The 21716-nt window shown below is 40.0% G+C and overlaps 1 protein-coding gene across 1 annotated transcript; it reads right to left on the bottom strand.

Annotated features, from left to right (window-relative positions):
* Positions 1–281: 281 nt before the first annotated feature.
* On the bottom strand, positions 282–21710 carry LOC115005885 (integrin alpha-V-like). The gene is made up of 6 exons (XM_029427856.1): positions 21673–21710; positions 19481–19618; positions 19271–19384; positions 17971–18078; positions 17471–17590; positions 282–2544 (listed from the first exon to the last, which is right to left on the bottom strand). The coding sequence occupies exons 1-6, from the start codon at positions 21697–21699 to the stop codon at positions 2452–2454; spliced, it is 600 nt and encodes a 199-aa protein (XP_029283716.1). The 5' UTR covers positions 21700–21710; the 3' UTR covers positions 282–2451.
* Between the last annotated feature and the right edge of the window lie 6 nt (positions 21711–21716).

The following is a 21716-nucleotide window of genomic DNA, read 5'->3' as shown; positions in this document are numbered from 1 at the left end:
TTGTATAAAAGGCTTTTACACACTGAGGGCGTTTTATTTCTACCATTACTTGCACACACACACACACACACACACACACACACACACACACACACACACACACACACATAAATATATATATATGTGTGTATTTCCAAACCTTCATTCACGTGTGGACGAGAGGACACAAAGATTTAAGTGTAACTTTAACCCCTCAGTGCGTCCTGAACTTCTGCTGCTCACACCTCATAATGAGGACATGAGGACATGGTGTCAGCGAGGAGACAAACAACAGAAGTGAATAAGATGTGAAGACAAAGTTTAATGTGCAGTTATTTCATTGTGATTGTTAATTTGATTAATATATTTCTTAAAATTATCATCAACCTTAAACATTAACTCAGTGATGCAAACCCAATATGGGTAAATTCATAGCACACACACACGCAGAACCAGAAGAAGCGTCAGTGCAGGAAAGTTACGACAGCTAACTGACAGTTAAGCTCCCCCCCCCCGCCCCCCCGTTACCATAGCTACGCCTGTCAATCTCTTTTCTCGTACGGCACACGTTCAGTTCACGATGTTAACGAACGTAATGCATCTGACATGCTAACTCGTAGCCTTGGAAGTAAGCTAGCTAGCCGTCATGCTAACAAATGCAGCTTAAGTTTGAGCAGTTTAATCTATTTACACTTTAAAATGCGTTAAAGTGTTTCCTTTAGCTCCTCGTTATGAAGTGTCGACTGGAGAATAGTAATCTGTACCGTACGATCTGACAAAACGAAACATTCTTTGTTTCCACTTTAAGTAATCCGATACCGACTGTCGTGCCGAGCTGTGATTGGACATCACTGCGGGGGCGGGGTTTAGCAAACTGTCAATTTTAAAATTTACGAACTCATCACTCGCACTGATTTCCCCCAAAACATAAAAAATAAAAATAAAGATTGAAATGAGCCGGACTCACTTTCATTATTATCATCAAGGTTTTGTAGAAAATACTTAAAAAATACTGAAAACACCCAAAACCAGCGTCCCGAAGCAGAGTAACGACTCAACCCAGCCCCCCCCCCACACACACAGCCAGAGGAATATATCAGGGTATTAATGTACTCCTTATTCTTATCATAGCAAACTAAACCTTTATCCAAAAATAGAGCCTGAAGAGCTTCTGACACGAAGGAACTTATTGCTTACTGATTTCATAAAAGGCAGAAAAACATTTGATCACATCCCCGCAACGATTACCACAATCCTCGGGTTCGTCACCTCATTTGTATTTTCAACAAAGTAATCCTCATTTTCAATAGTCGTGTTTCACAGAACGTGTTTCTGAAGTGTTGGAGACGACTGTTTGAAAACACGTGACGCTGAACAGAAACTGAGAGTCACATGACTGATCAGCTGATATATATTTATACTGCGAGAGTATAAATAATACTGCAGTCTGTACCACTAACTACACGCCGCAGTGCGGAGCCACTTCACTCACCACAAACTTTACATTTCTTCTCAGCAACATCTCATAAGTTAGCTTAAATGTGCTTGATTGAAGAACACGACTGTTGACATTTGCTTTCTTCGAACCTTTTAAATAAATGACGCGTTCAATTGCAAAGTTATTATTTTCTGAGGATTTCTTCTTGAATCTGTTTGTATTGTTATCAATATTTCACATGGACCCTGGGAAGACAAGCGAACGATCTCAGAACGTCTCCAGATTAAGAAATGAAATACACTATTGTTCTTCACCACGCAGCAGAAATACACGAGATCGATGACAAACAGTGTTGTTGAAAACATCACTTCAACGTATCAGCAGTTCTGGAGCTTTTGGGCAACAAGCACCAACAGCTCCATTATTTTGGGTAACAAAGTGTGCAAATGAAATATCAGGCCAAACTCCACCAGCTGTGGTGCAGCAACAACTCCATCATATTTTCTCTGCAGATGTTTCGCATTAAGTTAGAGGAGCAGGTCAGAACTACAGCCTGCAGGTCGTTAGCTTAGCTTAACACAAAGACTGGAAACAGGTGGAAACAGCTAGCCTGGCTGTGACTAAAGGTAACGAACCTCCCTACGTGCTGAACATGTCGAAAACTAGAAAATATTACGACACAAAACCCTCAAAACGACCATCATTGGTTTCACACTTTAGTTTTTTTACTAATTAAATTGCAACATGTCGATCGGCGAGCTTTAGAGGTTCTTTGCACACCGCCAGGGGTTAAGCTAAGCTAACAGCTGCACGCTGGAGCGTTACATTAATGGTACAGACGTGACCGTGGAATCCATCCCAACATCGAACTCTGTGAGAAAGAATAATCCCCAAAATGTTCTTTTACCTTTAAAATATTGAATATTGAGCTTCTGTGTCGCTCCGCTTCTCTTTTGGCACAAACACAACATGAGTAAAATAAACCCTTACAGACGTGAACCCAGAACCTGCCTCTCCACCGCCAACATCTCAATCTATGAGTCAGTGTTGCCGTTCTCCTCTGGCTGCAGCTGCTCCTTCTCAGTGCAGTCCTCCTGGGGGGGGCGCACACGCTTAAAGAAACCCAACTGAGGAGGAAGAGAAGAAGAAGAAGAAGAAGAAGAAGAAGAAGAAGAAGAAGAAGAAGAAGAAGAAGAAGAACATTCACAGTTTAGACTTTATCCACCTCAAATCTATTCATCAAGTCATCACATCAAATACTGTGTGTAGTGAATACTGTGTGTAGTGAATACTGTGTGTAGTGAATACTGTGTGTAGTGAATACTGTGTGTAGTAAATACTGTGTGTAGTGAATACTGTGTGTAGTAAATACTGTGTGTAGTGAATACTGTGTGTAGTGAATACTGTGTGTAGTGAATACTGTGTGTAGTAAATACTGTGTGTAGTGAATACTGTGTGTACTGAATACTGTGTGTACTGAATACTGTGTGTAGTGAATACTGTGTGTAGTGAATACTGTGTGTACTGAATACTGTGTGTACTGAATACTGTGTGTAGTAAATACTGTGTGTAGTGAATACTGTGTGTACTGAATACTGTGTGTGTAGTGAATACTGTGTGTACTGAATACTGTGTGTACTGAATACTGTGTGTAGTAAATACTGTGTGTAGTGAATACTGTGTGTACTGAATACTGTGTGTAGTGAATACTGTGTGTAGTGAATACTGTGTGTACTGAATACTGTGTGTACTGAATACTGTGTGTAGTGAATACTGTGTGTAGTGAATACTGTGTGTACTGAATACTGTGTGTACTGAATACTGTGTGTAGTGAATACTGTGTGTACTGAATACTGTGTGTAGTGAATACTGTGTGTACTGAATACTGTGTGTAGTGAATACTGTGTGTACTGAATACTGTGTGTAGTGAATACTGTGTGTACTGAATACTGTGTGTAGTAAATACTGTGTGTACTGAATACTGTGTGTAGTGAATACTGTGTGTACTGAATACTGTGTGTAGTGAATACTGTGTGTACTGAATACTGTGTGGAGTGAATACTGTGTAGTAAATACTGTGTGTACTGAATACTGTGTGTAGTGAATACTGTGTGTAGTGAATACTGTGTGTAGTGAATACTGTGTGTACTGAATACTGTGTGTAGTGAATACTGTGTGTAGTAAATACTGTGTGTACTGAATACTGTGTGTAGTGAATACTGTGTGTACTGAATACTGTGTGTAGTAAATACTGTGTGTACTGAATACTGTGTGTAGTGAATACTGTGTAGTAAATACTGTGTGTAGTGAATACTGTGTGTACTGAATACTGTGTGTACTGAATACTGTGTGTAGTGAATACTGTGTGTACTGAATACTGTGTGTAGTGAATACTGTGTGTACTGAATACTGTGTGTAGTGAATACTGTGTGTACTGAATACTGTGTGTAGTGAATACTGTGTGTACTGAATACTGTGTGTAGTGAATACTGTGTGTACTGAATACTGTGTGTACTGAATACTGTGTGTAGTGAATACTGTGTGTACTGAATACTGTGTGTAGTGAATACTGTGTGTACTGAATACTGTGTGTAGTGAATACTGTGTGTACTGAATACTGTGTGGAGTGAATACTGTGTAGTAAATACTGTGTGTACTGAATACTGTGTGTAGTGAATACTGTGTGTAGTGAATACTGTGTGTAGTGAATACTGTGTGTACTGAATACTGTGTGTAGTGAATACTGTGTGTAGTAATACTGTGTGTACTGAATACTGTGTGTAGTGAATACTGTGTGTACTGAATACTGTGTGTAGTAAATACTGTGTGTACTGAATACTGTGTGTAGTGAATACTGTGTAGTAAATACTGTGTGTAGTGAATACTGTGTGTACTGAATACTGTGTGTACTGAATACTGTGTGTAGTGAATACTGTGTGTACTGAATACTGTGTGTAGTGAATACTGTGTGTACTGAATACTGTGTGTAGTGAATACTGTGTGTACTGAATACTGTGTGTAGTGAATACTGTGTGTACTGAATACTGTGTGTAGTGAATACTGTGTGTACTGAATACTGTGTGTACTGAATACTGTGTGTAGTGAATACTGTGTGTACTGAATACTGTGTGTAGTGAATACTGTGTGTACTGAATACTGTGTGTACTGAATACTGTGTGTACTGAAAACTGTGTGTAGTGAATACTGTGTAGTGAATACTGTGTGTTGTAAATACTGTGTGTACTGAATACTGTGTGTAGTAAATACTGTGTGTACTGAATACTGTGTGTACTGAATACTGTGTGTAGTGAATACTGTGTGTAGTGAATACTGTGTGTAGTGAATACTGTGTGTACTGAATACTGTGTGTAGTGAATACTGTGTGTACTGAATACTGTGTGTACTGAATACTGTGTGTAGTGAATACTGTGTGTACTGAATACTGTGTGTAGTGAATACTGTGTGTAGTGAATACTGTGTGTACTGAATACTGTGTGTACTGAATACTGTGTGTAGTAAATACTGTGTGTAGTGAATACTGTGTGTAGTGAATACTGTGTGTAGTGAATACTGTGTGTACTGAATACTGTGTGTAGTGAATACTGTGTGTACTGAATACTGTGTGTACTGAATACTGTGTGTAGTGAATACTGTGTGTACTGAATACTGTGTGTAGTGAATACTGTGTGTACTGAATACTGTGTGTACTGAATACTGTGTAGGATACTGTGTGTACTGAATACTGTGTGTACTGAATACTGTGTGTACTGAATACTGTGTGTACTGAATACTGTGTGTAGTGAATACTGTGTGTACTGAATACTGTGTGTAGTGAATACTGTGTGTACTGAATACTGTGTGTAGTGAATACTGTGTGTACTGAATACTGTGTGTACTGAATACTGTGTGTAGTAAATACTGTGTGTACTGAATACTGTGTGTAGTGAATACTGTGTGTACTGAATACTGTGTGTAGTGAATACTGTGTGTACTGAATACTGTGTGTAGTGAATACTGTGTGTACTGAATACTGTGTGGAGTGAATACTGTGTAGTAAATACTGTGTGTACTGAATACTGTGTGTAGTGAATACTGTGTGTAGTGAATACTGTGTGTAGTGAATACTGTGTGTAGTGAATACTGTGTGTACTGAATACTGTGTGTAGTGAATACTGTGTGTAGTAAATACTGTGTGTACTGAATACTGTGTGTAGTGAATACTGTGTGTACTGAATACTGTGTGTAGTAATACTGTGTGTACTGAATACTGTGTGTAGTGAATACTGTGTAGTAAATACTGTGTGTAGTGAATACTGTGTGTACTGAATACTGTGTGTAGTGAATACTGTGTGTACTGAAAACTGTGTGTAGTGAATACTGTGTAGTGAATACTGTGTGTTGTAAATACTGTGTGTACTGAATACTGTGTGTAGTAAATACTGTGTGTACTGAATACTGTGTGTACTGAATACTGTGTGTAGTGAATACTGTGTGTAGTGAATACTGTGTGTAGTGAATACTGTGTGTACTGAATACTGTGTGTAGTGAATACTGTGTGTACTGAATACTGTGTGTAGTGAATACTGTGTGTACTGAATACTGTGTGTAGTGAATACTGTGTGTAGTGAATACTGTGTGTACTGAATACTGTGTGTACTGAATACTGTGTGTAGTAAATACTGTGTGTAGTGAATACTGTGTGTAGTGAATACTGTGTGTAGTGAATACTGTGTGTACTGAATACTGTGTGTAGTGAATACTGTGTGTACTGAATACTGTGTGTACTGAATACTGTGTGTAGTGAATACTGTGTGTACTGAATACTGTGTGTAGTGAATACTGTGTGTACTGAATACTGTGTGTACTGAATACTGTGTGTAGTGAATACTGTGTGTACTGAATACTGTGTGTAGTGAATACTGTGTGTAGTGAATACTGTGTGTACTGAATACTGTGTGTAGTGAATACTGTGTGTAGTGAATACTGTGTGTACTGAATACTGTGTGTACTGAATACTGTGTGTAGTAAATACTGTGTGTAGTGAATACTGTGTGTAGTGAATACTGTGTGTAGTGAATACTGTGTGTACTGAATACTGTGTGTACTGAATACTGTGTGTAGTGAATACTGTGTGTAGTGAATACTGTGTGTACTGAATACTGTGTGTAGTGAATACTGTGTGTACTGAATACTGTGTGGAGTGAATACTGTGTGTACTGAATACTGTGTGTAGTGAATACTGTGTGTACTGAATACTGTGTGTACTGAATACTGTGTGTACTGAATACTGTGTGGAGTGAATACTGTGTGTACTGAATACTGTGTGTAGTGAATACTGTGTGTAGTGAATACTGTGTGTACTGAATACTGTGTGTAGTGAATACTGTGTGTACTGAATACTGTGTGTACTGAATACTGTGTGGAGTGAATACTGTGTGTACTGAATACTGTGTGTAGTGAATACTGTGTGTAGTGAATACTGTGTAGTAAATACTGTGTGTAGTGAATACTGTGTGTACTGAATACTGTGTGTAGTGAATACTGTGTAGTAAATACTGTGTGTAGTAAATACTGTGTGTACTGAATACTGTGTGTAGTAAATACTGTGTGTACTGAATACTGTGTGTAGTAAATACTGTGTGTACTGAATACTGTGTGAAGTGAATACTGTGTAGTAAATACTGTGTGTACTGAAAACTGTGTGTAGTAAATACTGTGTGTACTGAATACTGTGTGTAGTAAATACTGTGTGTACTGAATACTGTGTGTAGTGAATACTGTGTGTACTGAAAACTGTGTGTAGTGAATACTGTGTAGTGAATACTGTGTGTTGTAAATACTGTGTGTACTGAATACTGTGTGTAGTAAATACTGTGTGTACTGAATACTGTGTGTACTGAATACTGTGTGTAGTGAATACTGTGTGTACTGAATACTGTGTGTACTGAATACTGTGTGTAGTGAATACTGTGTGTACTGAATACTGTGTGTAGTGAATACTGTGTGTACTGAATACTGTGTGTACTGAATACTGTGTGTAGTGAATACTGTGTGTACTGAATACTGTGTGTAGTGAATACTGTGTGTAGTGAATACTGTGTGTACTGAATACTGTGTGTACTGAATACTGTGTGTAGTGAATACTGTGTGTACTGAATACTGTGTGTAGTGAATACTGTGTGTACTGAATACTGTGTGTACTGAATACTGTGTGTAGTGAATACTGTGTGTACTGAATACTGTGTGTAGTGAATACTGTGTGTACTGAATACTGTGTGTAGTGAATACTGTGTGTACTGAATACTGTGTGTACTGAATACTGTGTGTAGTGAATACTGTGTGTACTGAATACTGTGTGGAGTGAATACTGTGTGTAGTGAATACTGTGTGTACTGAATACTGTGTGTAGTGAATACTGTGTAGTAAATACTGTGTGTAGTGAATACTGTGTGTACTGAATACTGTGTGTAGTGAATACTGTGTGTACTGAATACTGTGTGGAGTGAATACTGTGTGTAGTGAATACTGTGTGTACTGAATACTGTGTGTAGTGAATACTGTGTGTACTGAATACTGTGTGGAGTGAATACTGTGTGTAGTGAATACTGTGTGTACTGAATACTGTGTGTAGTGAATACTGTGTAGTAAATACTGTGTGTAGTAAATACTGTGTGTACTGAATACTGTGTGTAGTGAATACTGTGTGTACTGAAAACTGTGTGTAGTAAATACTGTGTGTACTGAATACTGTGTGTAGTAAATACTGTGTAGTAAATACTGTGTGTAGTAAATACTGTGTGTACTGAATACTGTGTGTAGTGAATACTGTGTGTACTGAAAACTGTGTGTAGTGAATACTGTGTAGTGAATACTGTGTGTAGTGAATACTGTGTGTACTGAATACTGTGTGTAGTGAATACTGTGTGTACTGAATACTGTGTGTAGTGAATACTGTGTGTACTGAAAACTGTGTGTAGTAAATACTGTGTAGTGAATACTGTGTGTTGTAAATACTGTGTGTACTGAATACTGTGTGTAGTAAATACTGTGTGTACTGAATACTGTGTGTACTGAATACTGTGTGTAGTGAATACTGTGTGTACTGAATACTGTGTGTAGTGAATACTGTGTAGTAAATACTGTGTGTAGTGAATACTGTGTGTAGTGAATACTGTGTGTAGTAAATACTGTGTGTACTGAATACTGTGTGTACTGAATACTGTGTGTAGTGAATACTGTGTGTAGTGAATACTGTGTGTAGTGAATACTGTGTGTAGTAAATACTGTGTGTAGTGAATACTGTGTGTAGTGAATACTGTGTGTACTGAATACTGTGTGTACTGAATACTGTGTGTAGTGAATACTGTGTGTAGTGAATACTGTGTGTACTGAATACTGTGTGTAGTGAATACTGTGTGTACTGAATACTGTGTGTACTGAATACTGTGTGTACTGAATACTGTGTGTAGTGAATACTGTGTGTAGTGAATACTGTGTGGAGTGAATACTGTGTGTAGTGAATACTGTGTGTACTGAATACTGTGTGTAGTGAATACTGTGTAGTAAATACTGTGTGTAGTAAATACTGTGTGTACTGAATACTGTGTGTAGTGAATACTGTGTGTACTGAAAACTGTGTGTAGTAAATACTGTGTGTACTGAATACTGTGTGTAGTAAATACTGTGTGTACTGAATACTGTGTGTAGTGAATACTGTGTAGTAAATACTGTGTGTAGTAAATACTGTGTGTACTGAATACTGTGTGTAGTGAATACTGTGTGTACTGAAAACTGTGTGTAGTGAATACTGTGTAGTGAATACTGTGTGTTGTAAATACTGTGTGTACTGAATACTGTGTGTAGTAAATACTGTGTGTACTGAATACTGTGTGTACTGAATACTGTGTGTACTGAATACTGTGTGTAGTGAATACTGTGTGTACTGAATACTGTGTGTAGTGAATACTGTGTGTTGTAAATACTGTGTGTACTGAATACTGTGTGTACTGAATACTGTGTGTAGTGAATACTGTGTGTACTGAATACTGTGTGTACTGAATACTGTGTGTAGTGAATACTGTGTGTACTGAATACTGTGTGTAGTGAATACTGTGTGTAGTGAATACTGTGTGTAGTGAATACTGTGTGTACTGAATACTGTGTGTAGTGAATACTGTGTGTAGTGAATACTGTGTGTAGTAAATACTGTGTGTACTGAATACTGTGTGTACTGAATACTGTGTGTAGTGAATACTGTGTGTACTGAATACTGTGTGTAGTGAATACTGTGTGTACTGAATACTGTGTGTAGTGAATACTGTGAGTACTGAATACTGTGAGTACTGAATACTGTGTGTACTGAATACTGTGTGTAGTGAATACTGTGTGTACTGAATACTGTGTGTACTGAATACTGTGTGTAGTGAATACTGTGTGTACTGAATACTGTGTGTACTGAATACTGTGTGTACTGAATACTGTGTGTACTGAATACTGTGTGTACTGAATACTGTGTGTACTGAATACTGTGTGTAGTGAATACTGTGTGTAGTGAATACTGTGTGTAGTGAATACTGTGTGTACTGAATACTGTGTGTAGTGAATACTGTGTGTAGTGAATACTGTGTGGAGTGAATACTGTGTGGAGTGAATACTGTGTGTAGTGAATACTGTGTGTACTGAATACTGTGTGTAGTGAATACTGTGTAGTAAATACTGTGTGTAGTAAATACTGTGTGTACTGAATACTGTGTGTAGTGAATACTGTGTGTACTGAAAACTGTGTGTAGTAAATACTGTGTGTACTGAATACTGTGTGTAGTAAATACTGTGTGTACTGAATACTGTGTGTACTGAATACTGTGTGTAGTGAATACTGTGTGTAGTGAATACTGTGTGTACTGAATACTGTGTGTAGTGAATACTGTGTGTAGTGAATACTGTGTGTAGTGAATACTGTGTGTACTGAATACTGTGTGTAGTGAATACTGTGTGTAGTGAATACTGTGTGTACTGAATACTGTGTGTAGTGAATACTGTGTAGTAAATACTGTGTGTAGTAAATACTGTGTGTACTGAATACTGTGTGTAGTGAATACTGTGTGTACTGAAAACTGTGTGTAGTAAATACTGTGTGTACTGAATACTGTGTGTAGTAAATACTGTGTGTACTGAATACTGTGTGTAGTGAATACTGTGTAGTAAATACTGTGTGTAGTAAATACTGTGTGTACTGAATACTGTGTGTAGTGAATACTGTGTGTACTGAAAACTGTGTGTAGTGAATACTGTGTAGTGAATACTGTGTGTTGTAAATACTGTGTGTACTGAATACTGTGTGTAGTAAATACTGTGTGTACTGAATACTGTGTGTACTGAATACTGTGTGTAGTGAATACTGTGTGTACTGAATACTGTGTGTACTGAATACTGTGTGTAGTGAATACTGTGTGTACTGAATACTGTGTGTAGTGAATACTGTGTGTTGTAAATACTGTGTGTAGTAAATACTGTGTGTAGTGAATACTGTGTGTAGTGAATACTGTGTGTAGTGAATACTGTGTGTAGTGAATACTGTGTGTACTGAATACTGTGTGTAGTGAATACTGTGTGTACTGAATACTGTGTGTAGTGAATACTGTGTGTAGTGAATACTGTGTGTTGTTAATACTGTGTGTAGTGACTACTGTGTGTACTGAATACTGTGTGTTGTTAATACTGTGTGTAGTGACTACTGTGTGTACTGAATACTGTGTGTAGTGAATACTGTGTGTACTGAATACTGTGTGTAGTGAATACTGTGTGTAGTGAATACTGTGTGTAGTGAATACTGTGTGTACTGAATACTGTGTGTAGTAAATACTGTGTGTACTGAATACTGTGTGTAGTGAATACTGTGTAGTAAATACTGTGTGTAGTAAATACTGTGTGTAGTGAATACTGTGTGTACTGAAAACTGTGTGTAGTGAATACTGTGTGTAGTGAATACTGTGTGTACTGAATACTGTGTGTTGTAAATACTGTGTGTACTGAATACTGTGTGTAGTAAATACTGTGTGTACTGAATACTGTGTGTACTGAATACTGTGTGTAGTGAACACTGTGTGTAGTGAACACTGTGTGTATTGAATACTGTGTGTAGTGAATACTGTGTGTACTGAATACTGTGTGTAGTAAATACTGTGTGTACTGAATACTGTGTGTACTGAATACTGTGTGTAGTGAATACTGTGTGTAGTAAATACTGTGTGTAGTGAATACTGTGTGTACTGAATACTGTGTGTAGTGAATACTGTGTGTACTGAATACTGTGTGTAGTGAATACTGTGTGTACTGAATACTGTGTGTAGTGAATACTGTGTGTAGTGAATACTGTGTGTACTGAATACTGTGTGTAGTGAATACTGTGTGTACTGAATACTGTGTGTAGTGAATACTGTGTGTAGTGAATACTGTGTGTTGTTAATACTGTGTGTAGTGACTACTGTGTGTACTGAATACTGTGTAGTGAATACTGTGTGTAGTGAATACTGTGTGTAGTGAATACTGTGTGTTGTTAATACTGTGTGTAGTGACTACTGTGTGTACTGAATACTGTGTGTAGTAAATACTGTGTGTACTGAATACTGTGTGTACTGAATACTGTGTGTAGTGAACACTGTGTGTAGTGAACACTGTGTGTATTGAATACTGTGTGTAGTGAATACTGTGTGTACTGAATACTGTGTGTAGTAAATACTGTGTGTACTGAATACTGTGTGTACTGAATACTGTGTGTAGTGAATACTGTGTGTAGTAAATACTGTGTGTAGTGAATACTGTGTGTACTGAATACTGTGTGTAGTGAATACTGTGTGTACTGAATACTGTGTGTAGTGAATACTGTGTGTACTGAATACTGTGTGTAGTGAATACTGTGTGTAGTGAATACTGTGTGTACTGAATACTGTGTGTAGTGAATACTGTGTGTACTGAATACTGTGTGTAGTGAATACTGTGTGTAGTGAATACTGTGTGTAGTGAATACTGTGTGTACTGAATACTGTGTGTAGTGAATACTGTGTGTACTGAATACTGTGTGTACTGAATACTGTGTGTACTGAATACTGTGTGTACTGAATACTGTGTGTACTGAATACTGTGTGTACTGAATACTGTGTGTAGTGAATACTGTGTGTAGTGAATACTGTGTGTAGTGAATACTGTGTGTACTGAATACTGTGTGTACTGAATACTGTGTGTACTGAATACTGTGTGTAGTAAATACTGTGTGTACTGAATACTGTGTGTAGTGAATACTGTGTAGTAAATACTGTGTGTAGTAAATACTGTGTGTAGTGAATACTGTGTGTACTGAAAACTGTGTGTAGTGAATACTGTGTGTAGTGAATACTGTGTGTACTGAATACTGTGTGTTGTAAATACTGTGTGTACTGAATACTGTGTGTAGTAAATACTGTGTGTACTGAATACTGTGTGTACTGAATACTGTGTGTAGTGAACACTGTGTGTAGTGAACACTGTGTGTATTGAATACTGTGTGTAGTGAATACTGTGTGTACTGAATACTGTGTGTAGTAAATACTGTGTGTACTGAATACTGTGTGTACTGAATACTGTGTGTAGTGAATACTGTGTGTAGTAAATACTGTGTGTAGTGAATACTGTGTGTACTGAATACTGTGTGTAGTAATACTGTGTGTACTGAATACTGTGTGTAGTGAATACTGTGTGTTGTTAATACTGTGTGTAGTGACTACTGTGTGTACTGAATACTGTGTGTACTGAATACTGTGTGTAGTGAATACTGTGTGTACTGAATACTGTGTGTACTGAATACTGTGTGTAGTAAATACTGTGTGTACTGAATACTGTGTGTAGTGAATACTGTGTGTACTGAATACTGTGTGTAGTGAATACTGTGTGTACTGAATACTGTGTGTAGTGAATACTGTGTGTAGTGAATACTGTGTGTACTGAATACTGTGTGTAGTGAATACTGTGTGTACTGAATACTGTGTGTAGTGAATACTGTGTGTAGTGAATACTGTGTGTTGTTAATACTGTGTGTAGTGACTACTGTGTGTACTGAATACTGTGTAGTGAATACTGTGTGTAGTGAATACTGTGTGTAGTGAATACTGTGTGTTGTTAATACTGTGTGTAGTGACTACTGTGTGTACTGAATACTGTGTGTAGTGAATACTGTGTGTACTGAATACTGTGTGTAGTGACTACTGTGTGTACTGAATACTGTGTGTAGTGAATACTGTGTGTAGTGAATACTGTGTGTACTGAATACTGTGTGTAGTGAATACTGTGTGTAGTGAATACTGTGTGTACTGAATACTGTGTGTAGTGAATACTGTGTGTACTGAATACTGTGTGTACTGAATACTGTGTGTAGTAAATACTGTGTGTACTGAATACTGTGTGTAGTGAATACTGTGTAGTAAATACTGTGTGTAGTAAATACTGTGTGTAGTGAATACTGTGTGTACTGAAAACTGTGTGTAGTGAATACTGTGTGTAGTGAATACTGTGTGTACTGAATACTGTGTGTTGTAAATACTGTGTGTACTGAATACTGTGTGTAGTAAATACTGTGTGTACTGAATACTGTGTGTACTGAATACTGTGTGTAGTGAACACTGTGTGTAGTGAACACTGTGTGTATTGAATACTGTGTGTAGTGAATACTGTGTGTACTGAATACTGTGTGTAGTAAATACTGTGTGTACTGAATACTGTGTGTACTGAATACTGTGTGTAGTGAATACTGTGTGTAGTAAATACTGTGTGTAGTGAATACTGTGTGTACTGAATACTGTGTGTAGTAAATACTGTGTGTACTGAATACTGTGTGTAGTGAATACTGTGTGTTGTTAATACTGTGTGTAGTGACTACTGTGTGTACTGAATACTGTGTGTAGTGAATACTGTGTAGTAAATACTGTGTATAGTAAATACTGTGTGTAGTGAATACTGTGTGTAGTGAATACTGTGTGTACGGAAAACTGTGTGTAGTGAATACTGTGTGTAGTGAATACTGTGTGTACTGAAAACTGTGTGTAGTGAATACTGTGTGTAGTGAATACTGTGTGTACTGAAAACTGTGTGTACTGAAAACTGTGTGTAGTGAATACTGTGTGTAGTGAATACTGTGTGTACTGAATACTGTGTGTACTGAATACTGTGTGTAGTAAATACTGTGTGTACTGAATACTGTGTGTACTGAATACTGTGTGTACTGAATACTGTGTGTAGTAAATACTGTGTGTACTGAATACTGTGTGTACTGAATACTGTGTGTAGTGAACACTGTGTGTAGTGAACACTGTGTGTATGACTACTGTGTGTACTGAATACTGTGTGTAGTAAATACTGTGTGTAGTGAATACTGTGTGTACTGAATACTGTGTGTAGTAAATACTGTGTACTGAATACTGTGTGTACTGAATACTGTGTGTAGTGAATACTGTGTGTAGTAAATACTGTGTGTAGTGAATACTGTGTGTAGTAAATACTGTGTGTAGTGAATACTGTGTGTACTGAATACTGTGTGTTGTAAATACTGTGTGTACTGAATACTGTGTGTACTGAATACTGTGTGTACTGAATACTGTGTGTTGTAAATACTGTGTGTACTGAATACTGTGTGTACTGAATACTGTGTGTAGTGATACTGTGTGTAGTAAATACTGTGTGTACGTAGGAATACTGTGTGTACTGAATACTGTGTGTAGTGAATACTGTGTGTAGTGAATACTGTGTGTAGTGAATACTGTGGTAGTGAATACTGTGTGTACTGAATACTGTGTGTACTGAATAATGTGTGTAGTAATACTGTGTGTACTGAATACTGTGTGTAGTAAATACTGTGTGTAGTGAATACTGTGTGTACTGAATACTGTGTGTACTGAATACTGTGTGTAGTGAATACTGTGTGTACTGAATACTGTGTAGTAAATACTGTGTGTAGTGAATACTGTGTGTAGTAAATACTGTGTGTAGTAAATACTGTGTGTAGTGAATACTGTGTGTAGTAAATACTGTGTGTACTGAATACTGTGTGTAGTAAATACTGTGTGTAGTAAATACTGTGTGTACTGAATACTGTGTGTTGTAAATACTGTGTGTACTGAATACTGTGTGTAGTAAATACTGTGTGTACTGAATACTGTGTGTTGTAAATACTGTGTGTACTGAATACTGTGTGTACTGAATACTGTGTGTACTGAATACTGTGTGTAGTGAATACTGTGTGTACTGAATACTGTGTAGTAAATACTGTGTGTAGTGAATACTGTGTGTAGTAAATACTGTGTGTAGTAAATACTGTGTGTAGTGAATACTGTGTGTAGTAAATACTGTGTGTACTGAATACTGTGTGTAGTAAATACTGTGTGTAGTAAATACTGTGTGTACTGAATACTGTGTGTTGTAAATACTGTGTGTACTGAATACTGTGTGTAGTAAATACTATGTGTACTGAATACTGTGTGTTGTAAATACTGTGTGTACTGAATACTGTGTGTACTGAATACTGTGTGTAGTGAATACTGTGTGTACTGAATACTGTGTGTACTGAATACTGTGTGTACTGAATACTGTGTGTTGTAAATACTGTGTGTACTGAATACTGTGTGTAGTAAATACTGTGTGTACTGAATACTGTGTGTAGTAAATACTGTGTGTACTGAATACTGTGTGTAGTAAATACTGTGTGTACTGAATACTGTGTGTAGTAAATACTGTGTGTACTGAATACTGTGTGTAGTAAATACTGTGTGTAGTAAATACTGTGTGTACTGAATACTGTGTGTTGTAAATACTGTGTGTACTGAATACTGTGTGTTGTAAATACTGTGTGTACTGAATACTGTGTGTTGTAAATACTGTGTGTACTGAATACTGTGTGTACTGAATACTGTGTGTTGTAAATACTGTGTGTACTGAATACTGTGTGTACTGAATACTGTGTGTACTGAATACTGTGTGTACTGAATACTGTGTGTTGTAAATACTGTGTGTACTGAATACTGTGTGTACTGAATACTGTGTGTACTGAATACTGTGTGTACTGAATACTGTGTGTTGTAAATACTGTGTGTACTGAATACTGTGTGTACTGAATACTGTGTGTACTGAATACTGTGTGTAGTGAATACTGTGTGTACTGAATACTGTGTAGTAAATACTGTGTGTAGTGAATACTGTGTGTAGTAAATACTGTGTGTAGTAAATACTGTGTGTAGTGAATACTGTGTGTAGTAAATACTGTGTGTACTGAATACTGTGTGTAGTAAATACTGTGTGTAGTAAATACTGTGTGTACTGAATACTGTGTGTTGTAAATACTGTGTGTACTGAATACTGTGTGTAGTAAATACTATGTGTACTGAATACTGTGTGTTGTAATACTGTGTGTACTGAATACTGTGTGTACTGAATACTGTGTGTAGTGAATACTGTGTGTACTGAATACTGTGTGTACTGAATACTGTGTGTACTGAATACTGTGTGTTGTAAATACTGTGTGTAGTAAATACTGTGTGTACTGAATACTGTGTGTAGTAATACTGTGTGTACTGAATACTGTGTGTAGTAAATACTGTGTGTACTGAATACTGTGTGTAGTAAATACTGTGGTGTACTGAATACTGTGTTAGTAAATACTGTGTGTAGTAAATACTGTGTGTACTGAATACTGTGTGTTGTAAATACTGTGTGTACTGAATACTGTGTGTTGTAATACTGTGTGTGTACTGAATACCTGTGTGTTGTAAATACTGTGTGTACTGAATACTGTGTGTAAATACTGTGTGACGAATACTGTTGTTGTAAATACTGTGTGTACTGAATACTGTGTGTACTGAATACTGTGTGTTGTAAATACTGTGTGTACTGAATACTGTGTGTACTGAATACTGTGTGTACTGAATACTGTGTTACTGAATACTGTGTGTACTGAATACTGTGTGTTGTAAATACTGTGTGTACTGAATACTGTGTGTACTGAATACTGTGTGTTGTAAACGTTGTGCGTCTCACCTTGTACATGATGAAGATGAGCAGCGCCAGCAGCAGCAGTCCTGCCAGCACAGCCAGAGCCACCACCCAGCCCGGCACCGGTTGAGGAACGTCCACCACCCACAGCACAGACACGCTCACCTGCAACCAACCAGCACACACACACACACACACACATTACACTTTGTACACCAGCACACACACACACACACGTTACACTTTGTACACCAGCACACATACACACACACACACGTTACACTTTGTACACCAGCACACATACACACACACGTTACACTTTGTACACCAGCACACATACACACACACACACGTTACACTTTGCACACCAGCACACACACACGTTACACTTTGCACACCAGCACACACACACACACATGTTGCACTTTGTACACCAGCACACACATGTTACATTTTTACACAACACTTGTTGTTTACGGTCTCTGTAAATCAGGTATCTACCGTATGCCGATGATGTGATGATGTGTGTGTGTGTGTGTTATTACGGTAGTGCTATTGGACGGCAGCTCCGACACCAGGTTCTTGTACGGCATCTTGATGACAGTGAAGGAGGCGGTGGATCGGACCACATACGACCGGTTCTGATTCTCAGTCTGAACACAAAACAAAAGAAAACAGAGTGACGAGCGAGTCCAGACGGAGGCTTGTTTGTGTACATTTAGTTAAATAATCTCCATTAAGGTTTCAGCCCGAGCAGCTGAGATGAAATACTTGACAGAACAGTCTTTGTTATCAGCGTCAGAGAGCAGAGTCCTCAGAGAGCAGAGTCCCTCAGAGAGCAGAGGACCTCAGAGAGCAGAGTCCCTCAGAGAGCAGAGACCTCAGAGAGCAGAGACCTCAGAGAGCAGACCTCAGAGAGCAGAGTCCTCAGAGAGCATAGACCTCAGAGAGCAGAGACCTCAGAGAGCAGAGTCCTCAGAGAGCAGACCTCAGAGAGCAGAGTCCTCAGAGAGCAGAGTCCTCAGAGAGCAGAGACCTCAGAGAGCAGAGTCCTCAGAGAGCAGAGACCTCAGAGAGCAGAGTCCTCAGAGAGCAGAGTCCTCAGAGAGCAGAGTCCTCAGAGAGCAGAGACCTCAGAGAGCAGAGTCATCAGAGAGCAGAGTCCCTCAGAGAGCAGAGACCTCAGAGAGCAGACCTCAGAGAGCAGAGTCCTCAGAGAGCAGAGACCTCAGAGAGCAGAGACCTCAGAGAGCAGAGTCCTCAGAGAGCAGACCTCAGAGAGCAGAGTCCTCAGAGAGCAGAGTCCTCAGAGAGCAGAGTCCTCAGAGAGCAGACCTCAGAGAGCAGAGTCCTCAGAGAGCAGAGACCTCAGAGAGCAGTCCTCAGAGAGCAGAGACCTCAGAGAGCAGACCTCAGAGAGCAGAGTCCTCAGAGAGCAGAGACCTCAGAGAGCAGACCTCAGAGAGCAGAGACCTCAGAGAGCAGAGTCCTCAGAGAGCAGAGACCTCAGAGAGCAGACCTCAGAGAGCAGAGTCCTCAGAGAGCAGAGACCTCAGAGAGCAGTCCTCAGAGAGCAGAGACCTCAGAGAGCAGAGTCCTCAGAGAGCAGAGACCTCAGAGAGCAGACCTCAGAGAGCAGAGTCCTCAGAGAGCAGAGACCTCAGAGAGCAGTCCTCAGAGAGCAGAGTCCTCAGAGAGCAGAGTCCTCAGAGAGCAGAGAGTCAGAGAGCAGAGTCCTCAGAGAGCAGAGTCCTCAGAGAGCAGAGACTCATGAACAGAGAACCATCAGAGCGTTTCTTTAAAGCAGAAGATTCTCAGGCAGGTTCTGCACGTTTCTCCGTTACCCCTCAGGAAGTTGTTGACAGCCAGTCTGGAGTAGATAAAGAGGATGGCGTTCTTCGTCATCTCCAGACGACCGACCTCACACTTCAGCCGGCCACACAATGCTGTGTTGCAGTCCTGCACACACAGTCAAATAATCAGTAACGTAGAGTTTTCTTACATGAAATAGACCTAAATGTGTGTGTGTGTGTGTGTGCGTGCGTGCGTGCGTACCACTATTTGCAGGTCGTTCTGTGAGTCTCTTGACTCCAGGTCTCTCTTCCGGACGTGGTTACCATTTCGTCCCTCCGTCTCTCGTTCTCTGGGTGGGATGCCACCGCCGCTGGTGGTGGTGTTCTTCCCCGATGGGTTCTAACACACACACACACACACACTAAAATTATTTCTATTATTGGTCATTAAACGTACAAATGTGATTTTCTGCCTGTCAATCGTTATAAAAACAATGTTTTCTCAGGTCCTCTGCCAAATCTGTTGAATGATGACATGTTTAGCCGCATGTCATCATTCCGTCGCTGGCTCTCATGGTGGCGTCCAGATAATGATGTGGGCTTCGTAGATAATTGGCGGACTTTCTGGGGAAGACCTGGTCTGATTAGGAGTGACGGCATCCATCCTACTTTGGCTGGAGCAGATCTCATATCCAAAAATATTACAACGTTTATTAGTGGACCTAATCCATGACAACCCAGAGTTGAGAAATGTATGTTGTTTATCCTGTACACACGTCATCTATTGCACGTCTGTCCATCCTGGGAGAGGGATCCCTCCTCAGTCTCTCTCAGGTTTCTAACATTTTCCCCCTTTAATTGTTGGTTTCTTTTATGGAGTTTTTCCTTGTGCGATGCGAGGGTCTAAGGACAGAGGGTGTAAGGACAGAGGGTGTAAGGACAGAGGGTGTAAGGACAGAGGGTCTAAGGACAGAGGGTCTGAGGACAGAGGGTCTAAGGACAGAGGGTCTAAAGACAGAGGGTCTAAGGACAGAGGGTCTGAGGACGGAGGGTCTGAGGACAGAGGGTCTGAGGACAGAGGGTGTAAGGACAGAGGGTCTGAGGACAGAGAGTGTAAGGACAGAGGGTCTAAGAACAGAGGGTCTAAAGACAGAGGGTCTAAGGACAGAGGGTCTGAGGACAGAGGGTCTGAGGACAGAGGGTGTAAGGACAGAGGGTCTGAGGACAGAGGGTCTGAGGACAGAGGGTCTAAGGACAGAGGGTCTGAGGACAGAGGGTTTAAGAACAGAGGGTCTAAGGACAGAGGGTCTAAAGACAGAGGGTCTAAGGACAGAGGGTCTGAGGACAGAGGGTGTAAGGACAGAGGGTCTAAGGACAGAGGGTGTAAGGACAGAGGGTCTGAGGACAGAGGGTCTGAGGACAGAGGGTGTAAGGACAGAGGGTCTGAGGACAGAGGGTGTAAGGACAGAGGGTCTAAGGACAGAGGGTCTAAAGACAGAGGGTCTAAGGACAGAGGGTCTGAGGACGGAGGGTCTGAGGACAGAGGGTCTAAGGACAGAGGGTCTGAGGACAGAGGGTCTGAGGATGGAGGGTCTGAGAACAGAGGGTGTAAGGACAGAGGGTCTAAGGACAGAGGGTCTAAGGACAGAGGGTCTGAGGACAGAGGGTCTGAGGACAGAGGGTCTAAGGACAGAGGGTCTGAGGACAGAGGGTCTGAGGACAGAGGGTTTAAGAACAGAGGGTCTAAGGACAGAGGGTCTAAAGACAGAGGGTCTAAGGACAGAGGGTCTGAGGACAGAGGGTGTAAGGACAGAGGGTCTAAGGACAGAGGGTGTAAGGACAGAGGGTCTGAGGACAGAGGGTCTGAGGACAGAGGGTGTAAGGACAGAGGGTCTGAGGACAGAGGGTGTAAGGACAGAGGGTCTGAGGACAGAGGGTCTAAGAACAGAGGGTCTGAGGACAGAGGGTCTAAGAACAGAGGGTGTAAGGACAGAGGGTCTGAGGACAGAGGGTGTAAGGACAGAGGGTCTGAGGACAGAGGGTCTAAGAACAGAGGGTCTAAGAACAGAGGGTGTAAGGACAGAGGGTCTGAGGACAGAGGGTGTAAGGACAGAGGGTCTGAGGACAGAGGGTGTAAGGACAGAGGGTCTGAGGACAGAGGGTCTAAGAACAGAGGGTCTGAGGACAGAGGGTCTAAGAACAGAGGGTGTAAGGACAGAGGGTCTGAGGACAGAGGATCTGAGGACAGAGGGTCTAAGAACAGAGGGTCTAAGAACAGAGGGTGTAAGGACAGAGGGTCTGAGGACAGAGGGTGTAAGGACAGAGGGTCTAAGGACAGAGGGTCTAAGGACAGAGGGTGTTGTATCCTGTACAGTCTGTAAACACTGAGACAAATGTATAATTTGTGATAGTGGGCTCTATAAATACATTTGATCTGATGTGTGTGTTTCTCACCGACACGTTGAGCGGGTTGATCTCCATGTCCGTGGTGCAGTTGA

The sequence above is a fragment of the Cottoperca gobio genome, unplaced genomic scaffold (assembly GCF_900634415.1).
Source record: "Cottoperca gobio unplaced genomic scaffold, fCotGob3.1 fCotGob3_385arrow_ctg1, whole genome shotgun sequence".
Taxonomy (NCBI): domain Eukaryota; kingdom Metazoa; phylum Chordata; class Actinopteri; order Perciformes; family Bovichtidae; genus Cottoperca; species Cottoperca gobio.
This window is presented reverse-complemented; position numbering and strand designations above follow the sequence as displayed.

What these genes read in the sequence shown, in the direction of transcription:
- LOC115005885 (XM_029427856.1), bottom strand. Translation starts at nt 21,699, where the DNA reads ATGGAGATCAACCCGCTCAACGTGTCG. An exon ending in TCAACCCGCTCAACGTGTCG is followed by an intron (nt 19,619 to 21,672) that starts GTGAGAAACACA and finishes TGTGTGTGTTAG; the next exon opens with AACCCATCGGGGAAGAACAC. An exon ending in CTGTCAACAACTTCCTGAGG is followed by an intron (nt 18,079 to 19,270) that starts GGTAACGGAGAA and finishes TTTTGTGTTCAG; the next exon opens with ACTGAGAATCAGAACCGGTC.